This window comes from Oncorhynchus mykiss, chromosome 26, assembly GCF_057628025.1.
Source record: "Oncorhynchus mykiss isolate SJ-2025 chromosome 26, ASM5762802v1, whole genome shotgun sequence".
Taxonomy (NCBI): domain Eukaryota; kingdom Metazoa; phylum Chordata; class Actinopteri; order Salmoniformes; family Salmonidae; genus Oncorhynchus; species Oncorhynchus mykiss.
The window spans coordinates 52,453,395-52,464,096 of record NC_143047.1 but is presented as its reverse complement, the minus strand read 5'-3'; the positions used below and the strand labels follow the sequence as shown (position 1 = coordinate 52,464,096).

The 10,702-nt window shown below is 50.3% G+C and overlaps 1 protein-coding gene across 4 annotated transcripts in view; it reads right to left on the bottom strand.

The window, feature by feature from the left end:
- igf1rb (insulin like growth factor 1b receptor) overlaps positions 1-10,702 on the bottom strand; it is a 108,132-nt gene that overhangs the window by 8,441 nt on the left and 88,989 nt on the right. For 2 of the 4 annotated variants that reach the window (XR_016492217.1, XM_090222060.1), the window contains exons 19-21: positions 3,894-4,059; positions 3,637-3,766; positions 1,166-1,300 (exon numbers count right to left, since the gene is read on the bottom strand). Coding sequence is in view for 3 of the 4 variants with exons in the window: in XM_090222060.1 (XP_090078186.1) it covers positions 1,166-1,300; positions 3,637-3,766; positions 3,894-4,059 (431 nt within the window). In the remaining variant the exon portion in view is untranslated. The other 2 variants (XM_090222061.1, XM_090222062.1) reach the window with 2 other exon arrangements.

Sequence of the window (10,702 nt, the reverse complement as noted above, 5' to 3'; positions counted from 1 at the left end):
GAGAAGGAGGTCCAGGGAGAGGAGATGGTGGTGGTGGTCCAGGGAGAGAAGGAGGTCCAGGGAGAGAAGGAGGTGGTGGTCCAGGGAGAGAAGGAGGTCCAGGGAGAGGAGATGGTGGTGGTGGTCCAGGGAGAGAAGGAGGTCCAGGGAGAGGAGATGGTGGTGGTGGTCCAGGGAGAAGAGGTGGTCCAGGGAGAGGAGGAGGAGGTGGTCCAGGGAGAAGAGGTGGTCCAGGGAGAGGGGGAGGTGGTGGTCCAGGGAGAAGAGGTGGTCCAGGGAGAAGAGGTGGTCCAGGGAGAAGAGGTGGTCCAGGGAGAAGAGGTGGTCCAGGGAGAGGGGGAGGAGGTCCAGGGAGAGAAGGAGGTCCAGGGAGAAGAGGTGGTCCAGGGAGAGGAGATGGTCCAGGGAGAGGGGGAGGAGGTGGTCCAGGGAGAAGAGGTGGTCCAGGGAGAGGAGGAGGAGGTGGTCCAGGGAGAAGAGGTGGTCCAGGGAGAAGAGGTGGTCCAGGGAGAGGAGATGGTCCAGGGAGAGGGGGAGGAGGTGGTCCAGGGAGAAGAGGTGGTCCAGGGAGAGGAGGAGGAGGTGGTCCAGGGAGAAGAGGTGGTCCAGGGAGAAGAGGTGGTCCAGGGAGAGGGGGAGGAGGTGGTCCAGGGAGAAGAGGTGGTCCAGGGAGAGGGGGAGGAGGTGGTCCAGGGAGAAGAGGTGGTCCAGGGAGAGGGGGAGGAGGTGGTCCAGGGAGAAGAGGTGGTCCAGGGAGAAGAGGTGGTCCAGGGAGAAGAGGTGGTCCAGGGAGAAGAGGTGGTCCAGGGAGAAGAGGTGGTCCAGGGAGAGGGGGAGGAGGTGGTCCAGGGAGAGGGGGAGGAGGTGGTCCAGGGAGAGGGGGAGGAGGTGGTCCAGGGAATATACTGTACACACGCACCAATCTAATTCCACAAAATTATGCAAAGTAACCTACATACCGATAAGCCTGACCGGTCAAATATATTTCCATCGAATGGTATTTCCATCAATGGACTAAAAAACATTATTTCGCAAAAGGATTTTTCTTCCCCCGGACAATTGGCCAGCACCAATTTTATTTATCGGCTTTTCAATTTTTTGGGGCAAAAATCCAGATATACCGGGCTAACGGACACCCAGGTGTGTGTGTGCGTGTGTAACTCACAGCATGTCAGGGCAGTTGTCTGGTTTGTCTAGCAGTCCTCCATCCATAACGAAGTGCAGCACCTGCTCATTGGACATCCCCTGGTAGGGCTGCTCTGCTAGTGTGGCTATCTCCCATAATACCACCCCAAAAGACCTGCAGAGAGAGAGGAGACAGGGTTATACACCATGACCTACACACCCTGACCTGGTAGGGCTGCTCTGCTAGTGTGGCTATCTCCCATAACACCACCCCAAAAGGCCTGCAGAGAGAGAGGAGACAGGGTTATACACCCTACACACCCTAACCCTATACACCATGACCCTACACACCCTATACACCATGACAACATGACCCTACACACCCTATACACCCTGACCCTACACACCATGAACCTACACACCATGACCCTACACACCCTGACCCTACACACCCTGACCCTACACACCATGACCCTACACACATGACTCTACACACCCTGACCCTATACACCAAGACCCTACACACCATGACCCTAAACACCCTACACACCATGACCCTACACACCATGACCCTATAAAACCTACACACCATGACACTATACACCCTGACCCTATACACCCTACACACCATGACCCTAAACACCCTACACACCATGACCCTACACACCATGACCCTACACACCCTACACACCATGACCCTATAAAACCTACACACCATGACACTATACACCCTGACCCTATACACCCTACACATCCAGACCCTACACACCCTGACCCTATACACCATGACCCTATACACCATGACCCTACACACCCTATACACACCCAATACACCCTGACACTACACATCATGACACTACACACCCTATACACCCTGACCCTATACACCATGACCCTATACACCCTGACCCTATACACCCTGACCCTATACACCCTATACACACCCTGACACTATACACCATAAACCCTGACCCTACACATCATGACACTACACACCCTATACACCCTGACCCTATACACCCTGACCCTACACACCATGACCCTATACACCATGACCCTATACACCATGACCCTATACACCATGACCCTATACACCATAGCACTACACATGCTATAAACCATGACTCGATACACCCTACACACCATGACCCTACACACCCTATACACGCTGACCCTACACACCCTATACACGCTGACCCTAAACACCCTACACACCATGACCCTACACACCCTATACACCCTACACACTATACACCCTGACCCTACACGCGTGTGTGTGTGTGTGTGTGTGTGTGTGTGTGTGTGAGAGAGAGGAAGTGTGTGTGATCAGAGGTGTATGCGTGTATTTTCTGGGTCCGCTCTGTAATCTGGCCAGGGAGAGTGTCGCGTCGTAGTGTCGGGTCGTTTCCTTCTCACAAGAAACAATCAGCATTAAGAGGACCGTTAAAGCTAACCACCCCCCTATTGGTCCCCCCAGACTCCCCCTCCCCAGTCCTCAAGCCCTGGAGGACATGAAGAAAAGAGGAGAAATGTAGAGAAGTTACTAGAGGAGAGGAGTAATATAGAGGAGTAATGTAGAGAAGTTACTGGAGGAGAGGAGTAATGTAGAGGAGTTACTGGAGGAGAGGAGTAATGTAGAGGAGTAATGTAGAGAAGTTACTGGAGGAGAGGAGTAATGTAGAGGAGTTACTGGAGGAGAGGAGTAATGTAGAGGAGTAATGTAGAGGAGTTACTGGAGGACAGGAGTAATGTAGAGGAGTTACTGGAGGACAGGAGTAATGCAGAGGAGTTACTGGAGGAGTAATGTAGAGGAGTTACTGGAGGAGAGGAGTAATGCAGAGGAGTTACTGGAGGAGAGGAGTAATGCAGAGGAGTTACTGGAGGAGAGGAGTAATGTAGAGGAGTTACTTGAGGAGAGGAGTAATGTAGAGGAGTAATGTAGAGAAGTTACTGGAGGAGAGGAGTAATGTAGAGGAGTTACTGGAGGAGAGGAGTAATATAGAGGAGTTACTGGAGGAGAGGAGTAATGTAGAGGAGTTACTTGAGGAGAGGAGTAATGTAGAGGAGTTACTGGAGGAGAGGAGTAATGTAGAGGAGTTACTGGAGGAGAGGAGTAATATAGAGGAGTTACTGGAGGAGAGGAGTAATGTAGAGGAGTTACTGGGGGAGAGGAGTAATATAGAGGAGTTACTGGAGGAGAGGAGTAATGTAGAGAAGAGATATTTACTGTAGTGTGCTGTAGTAGTGTACTGTTTATATAAACGGTAGTGAGACGTACTGGCCAGCTCTGCTTTAAACAGACAGACAGAAGCTGGAATGGGACTTGTGTTCCACTCCCTCTCAAAACATCAGGCTAAATGGCTTCCCAAGAGGGGACCACATGGAGAGAGGGGTTCAGGCTCTTCTACAAGGTTGGCTCCATTCCTTTTAAATGTAGTCCCTCCTGGAAGTGAAATAAATTGCTCCATCCTCATTGAAATGAGAAGGTGAATGGTTGAATGGTGCAGTTACCAGACATCAGAGGTGGTGGTGAACACTCCATCTTTAAGGGACTCGGGGGACATCCATCGGACCGGCAGCAACCCCTTTCCTCCTTTACGGTAGTAGTCTGTCTCATAGATGTCTCTGGTCATACCAAAATCTACTCACACACAGGGAAGAATGACTTAACATGCACGTAGAAAAACACTGTCCACATCAATATACGAGGCTAAATTACAAGTCTAATAGAATTGTAATTCTTTAGTAGGAAGTCTGTCTGTTCTTACCACCTATCTTGACGGTGTAGTCGTCTGCCACCATACAGTTCCTGGCGGCCAGGTCTCTGTGGACAAACTTGTTAGCGTTGAGATAAGACATCCCGTCAGCTATCTCCCCAGCCATCTGAATAATCTTCTTCAGAGGAGGGAGGTTGAGACTGTAGGACTGGGACGGCTGTCGGGAGGAGAGAGAGGAGGTTAGAGTCCATCTGAATAATCTCCTTTAGAGGAGGGAGGTTGAGACTGTAGGACTGGGACGGCTGTCGGGAGGAGAGAGAGGAGGTTAGAGTCCATCTGAATAATCTTCTTCAGAGGAGGGAGGTTGAGACTGTAGGACTGGGACGGCTGTAGGGGAGGAGAGAGAGGAGGTTAGAGTCCATGTGGGAGCTGAGGTGGGTACGGTAGAGGACAGAGTAGGAAGGTTCAGGTCGGGAGATCGGATGAGGTATTGAAAGGTTAGGGTGTAGAGTAGGGCTAGGTAATGTAAGGGCCTGTCACGCAATGGCGTCGGAGGGGATGGCTGCCGGTTTACAGGCTCCTAAGCAATTGTGTGTTTTTTCGCATTGTTTGTAACTTATTTTGAGAATAATGTTGATGCTACCGTCTCGTAAGACCGGAAAGAGCTTCTGGATAGCAGAACAGTAATTACTCACCTCAAACTGGACAAAGATCTTTAATTTAATGAGTCGGACGCGAAGGATATACTGTTTCTCCCAGACCAGGCCCAAATCCCTGTCACTCGCGTGAAGAAAAGATGGAGATACAGGGGATGTAGTTCAGGGTGCCTTGTGAGGATTCGTAAGCGAGTGGGTAACCCGCCTCCACCGTCCTTTCTATTAGCGAACGTAAAATCACTGGAGAATAAACTGGATAAACTCTGTTCAAGATTTCCTACCAACAGGACATTAAAAACTGTATTATCTTATGTTTCACCGAGGCGTGGCTGAATGACGACACTGATAAGGATAATATTCAGTGTGCTGGGTTTTCCGTGCATCAGCAGGACAGAACAGCTTAGTCTGGTAAGACGAGGGGTGGTGTGTGTCTACTTGTCAATTACAGCTGGTGCGCGATGTCTAATATTACGGAAGTCTCGAGATATTACTCACCAGAGGTAGAGTTTCTTTTTACATTGTTTTTATTGACCTTTATTTAACCAGGTAGGCCAGTTGAGAACACCTTTATTTAACCAGGTAGGCCAGTTGAGAACAAGTTCTCATTTACAACTGCGACCTGGTCAAGATAAAGCAAAGCAGTTCGACACAGACAACACAGAGTTACACATGGGATACACAGGACAGTCAATAACGCAATAGGAAAAAAGATATACACTGCTCAAAAAAATAAAGGGAACACTAAAATAACACATCCTAGATCTGAATGAATGAAATATTCTTATTAAATACTTTTTTCTTTACATGTGCTGAATGTGCTGACAACAAAATCACACAAAAATTATCAATGGAAATCAAATTTATCAACCCATGGAGGTCTGGATTTGGAGTCACTCAAAATGAAAGTGGAAAACCACACTACAGGCTGATCCAACTTTGATGTAATGTCTTTAAAACAAGTCAAAGTGAGGCTCAGTAGTGTGTGTGGCCTACACGTGCCTGTATGACCTGGGCATGCTCCTGATGAGGTGGCAGATGGTCTCCTGATGGATCTCCTCCCAGACCTGGACTAAAGCATCCGCCAACTCCTGGACAGTCTGTGGTAGAACGTGGAGTTGGTGGATGGAGCGAGACATGATGTCTCAGATGTGCTCAATTGGATTCAGGTCTGGGGAACGGGCGGGCCAGTCCATAGCATCAATGCCTTCCTCTTGCAGGAACTGCTGACACACTCCAGCCACATGAGGTCTAGCATAGTCTTGCATTAGGAGGAACCCAGGGCCAACCGCACCAGCATATGGTCTCACAAGGGGTCTGAGGATCTCATCTCGGTACCTAATGGCAGTCAGGCTACCTCTGGCGAGCACATGGAGGGCTGTGCGGCCCCCCAAAGAAATGCCACCCCACACCATGACTGACCCACCGCCAAACCGGTCATGCTGGAGGATGTTGCAGGTAGCAGAACGTTCTCCACGGTGTCTCCAGACTGTCACGTCTGTCACATGTGCTCAGTGTGAACCTGCTTTCATCTGTGAAGAGCACATGGCGGCAGTGGCGAATTTGCCAATCTTGGTGATCTCTGGCAAATGTCAAACGTCCTGCACGGTGTTGGGCTGTAAGCACAACCCCCACCTGTGGACGTCGGGCCCTCATACCACCCTCATGGAGTCTGTTTCTGACCGTTTGAGCAGACACATGCACATTTGTGGCCTGCTGGAGGTAATTTTGCAGGACTCTGGCAGTGCTCCTCCTGCTCCTCCTTGCACAAAGGCAGAGGTAGAAGTCCTGCTGCTGGGTTGTTGCCCTCCTACGGCCTCCTCCACGTCTCCTGGTAGCGCCTCCATGCTCTGGACACTACGCTGACAGACACAGCAAACCTTCTTGTCACAGCTCGCATTGATGTGCCGTCCTGGATGAGCTGCACTACCTGAGACACTTGTGTGGGTTGTAGACTCAGTCTCATGCTACCACTAGAGTGAAAGCACCGCCAGCTTTCAAAAGTGACCAAAACATCAGCCAGGAAGCATAGGAACTGAGAAGTGGTCTGTGGTACCACCTGCAGAACCACTCCTTTATTGGGGGTGTCTTGCTAATTGCCTATAATTTCCACCTGTTGTCTATTCCATTTGCACAACAGCATGGAAATGTATTGTCAATCAGTGTTGATTCCTAAGTGGACAGTTTGATTTCACAGAAGTGTGATTGACTTGGAGTTACATTGTGTTGTTTAAGTGTTCCCTTTATTTTTTTGAGCAGTGTATATACATTGTGTGCAAATGAGGTAAGATTAGGGAGGTAAGGCAATAAATAGGCTGTAGTAGCGAAGTAATTACAATTTAGCAATTAAACACTGGAGTGATAGATGTGCAGAAGATGAATGTGCAAGTAGAGACACTGCAAAGGAGCAAAATAAAATAAATAACAATATGGGGATGAGGTAGTTGGATGGGCTATTTACAGATGGGCTATTTACAGATGGGCTATGTACAGGTGCAGTGATCCGTGAGCTGATCTGACAGCTGGTGCTTAACGTTAGTGAGGGAGATATGAGTCTCCAGCTTCAGTGATTTTTGCAATTCGTTCCAGTCATTGGCAGCAGACAACTGGAAGGAAAGATGACCAAAGGAGGAATTGGCTTTGGGGGTGACCAGTGAAATATACCTGCTGGAGTGCGTGCTACGGGTGGGAGCTGCTATGGTGACCAGTGAGCTGAGATAAGGTCAGGCTTTACCTAGTAGAGACTTATAGATGACCTGGACCCAGTGGGTTTGGCGACGAATATGAAGCGAGGGGCAGCCAACGAGAGCATACAGGTTGCAGTGGTGGGTAATATATGGGGCTTTGGTGACAAAACGGATGGCACTGTGATTACTCAGCAAATTGGATGCAGTCAGTGTTGGAAGCTATTTTATAAATGACATCGCCAAAGTCAAGGATCGGTAGAATAGTCAGTTTTACGAGGGTATGTTTAGCAGAATGAGTGAAGGATGCTTTGTTGCAAAATAGGAATCCGATTCTAGACTAATTTTGGATTGGAGATGCTTAATGTGAGTCTGGAAGGAAAGTTTACAGTCTAACCAGAAACCTAGGTATTTGTAGTTGTCCACATATTCTAAGTCAGAACCGTCCAGAGTAGTGATGCTTGACGGGCGGGCAGCGATCGGTTGAAGAGCATGCATTGAGTTTTACTTGCATTTAAGAGCAGTTGGAGGCCACGGAAGGAGAGTTGTATGGCATCTGGAGGTTAGTTAACACAGTGTCCAAAGAAGGGCCAGATGTATACAGAAGTATACAATAGTACATCATGATAAACTGTTGACCACACTTTCGAGTCGTCTATTTACCACCACAAACCGATGCTGGCATTAAGACCACACTCAATGAGCTGGATAAGGCCACTCAACCAGCTGGATAAGGCCACTCAACCAGCTGGATAAGGCCACTCAACCAGCTGGATAAGGCCACTCAACCAGCTGGATAAGGCCACTCAACCAGCTGGATAAGGCCACTCAACCAGCTGGATAAGGCCACTCAACCAGCTGGATAAGGCCATAAGCAAACAAGAAAATGCTCATCCAGAAGCAGCGCTCCTAGTGGCCGGGGACTTTAATGCAGACGAACTTAAACCAGTTTGACCTCATTTCTATCAGTATATTAAATGTACAACCAGAGGGAAAAACTCTAGACCATCTTTACCCCACACACCGAGACACATACAAAGCTCTCCCTCGCCCTGCATTTGGCAAATCTGACCATAATTCCTGCTTACAAGCAAAAACTAAAGCAGGAAGTACCAGTGACTCACTCAATACGGAAGTGGTCAGATGACCCAGATGCTACGCTACAGGACTGTTTTGCTAGCACAGACTGGAATATGTTCAGGGATTCATCCAATGGCATTGAGGAGTATACCAACGCAGTCACCGGCTTCATCAATAAGAGCATCGACGACGTTGTCCCCAGTGACCGTACGTACATATCCCAACTAGAAGCCATGGATTACAGGCAACATCCGCACCGAGCTAAAAGCTAGAGCTGCTGCTTTCAAGGAGCGGGACACTAATCCGGATGCTTATAAGAAATCCGGATATGCCGATATGACGAACCACCAAACAGGCAAAGAGTCAATACAGGACTAAGACTGAATCCTACTATACCAGCTGACGCTCGTCGAATGTGGGGCGATTACGGACTACAAAGGGAAACCCAGCCGCGAGCTGCCCAGTGAAGCGTGCCTACCAGACCATTAAAATGCCTTTTATTCTCGCTTCGAGGCAAGCAACACTGAAGCATGCATTAGAGCACCAGTTGTTCCGGACAACTGTGTGATCACGCTCTCCGTAGCCAATGTGAGCAAAACCTTTAAACAGGTCAACATTCACAAGTCCGCGGGGCCAGACAGATTACTCGGATGTGTACTCAGAGCATACACGGACCAACTGGCAAGTGTCTTCACTGACATTCACCTGCCTGCCTAAATGACTACCGCCCCGTAGCACTCACATCGGCAGCCATGAAGTGTATTGAAAGGCTGGTCATGGCTCACGTCAACACCATCATCCCACTCCAATTTGCATACCTCCCTAACAGATCCACAGATGACACAATCTCAATTTCACTCCACACTGCACTTTCACACGTGGACAAAAGGAACACTTACGTGAGAAGTCAACACCATAGTTCCCACAAAGCTCATCATTAAGCTAAGGACCGTGGGACTAAACACTTCCCTCTGCAACTGGATCCTGGACTTCCTGACGGGCTGCCCCCAGGTGGTAAGGGTAGGAAACAACACATCTGCCACGCTGATCCTCAACACGGGCGCCCCACAGGGGTGCGTGCTTAGCACCTCCCGTTTAGTCCCCCACGACTCGAACGCCATCATTAAGTTTGCTGACGACAACAGTGGTAGGCCTGATTACAGACAACGATTTTTTATTTTTTATTTTTTATTTTACCTTTATTTAACCAGGCAAGTCAGTTAAGAACAAATTCTTATTTTCAATGACGGCCTGGGAACAGTGGGTTAACTGCCTGTTCAGGGGCAGAACGACAGATTTGTACCTTGTCAGCTCGGGGGTTTGAACTCACAACCTTCCGGTTACTAGTCCAACGCTCTAACCACTAGGCTACCCTGCCGCCCCGATGAGACTATAGGGAGGAGGTCAGAGACCTTGCAGTGTGGTGCCAGGACAACAACCTCTCCCTCAACGTGAGCCAGACAAAGGCTAAAGAGATGTTCATGGACTACAGGAAAAGGAGGGCAGAACACGCCCCGATTCACATGGACAGGGCTGTAGTGGAGCGGGTCAAGACTTTCAAATTCCTTGCTCTCCAAGACAGTCATGAAGAGGGCACGACAACATCCTCAAAAAGTTATACAGCTGCACAATCGAGAGCATCCTGACCGGTTGCATCACTGCCTGGTATTGCAACTGCTCAGCGTCCGACCGCAAGGCGCTAGAGGCTAGTGCGTATGGCCCAGTACATCCCTGGGGCCAGGCTCCCTGCCACCCAGGACCTCTAACAAGGGCTCCCTGCCACCCAGGACCTCTAACAAGGGCTCCCTGCCACCCAGGACCTCTACACCAGGGTTCCCTGCCACCCAGGACCTCTACACCAGGGCTCCCTGCCACCCAGGACCTCTACACCAGGGCTCCCTGCCACCCAGGACCTCTAACAAGGGCTCCCTGCCACCCAGGACCTCTAACAAGGGCTCCCTGCCACCCAGGACCTCTAACAAGGGCTCCCTGCCACCCAGGACCTCTACACCAGGGTTCCCTGCCACCCAGGACCTCTACACCAGGGCTCCCTGCCACCCAGGACCTCTACACCAGGGCTCCCTGCCACCCAGGACCTCTACACCAGGCTCCCTGCCACCCAGGACCTCTACACCAGGCTCCCTGCCACCCAGGACCTCTACACCAGGCTCCCTGCCACCCAGGACCTGTACACCAGGCTCCCTGCCACCCAGGACCTCTACACCAGGCTCCCTGCCACCCAGGACCTCTACACCAGGCTCCCTGCCACCCAGGACCTCTACACCAGGCTCCCTGCCACCCAGGACCTCTACACCAGGCTCCCTGCCACCCAGGACCTCTACACCAGGCTCCCTGCCACCCAGGACCTCTACACCAGGCTCCCTGCCACCCAGGACCTCTACACCAGGCTCCCTGCCACCCAGGACCTCTACACCAGGCTCCC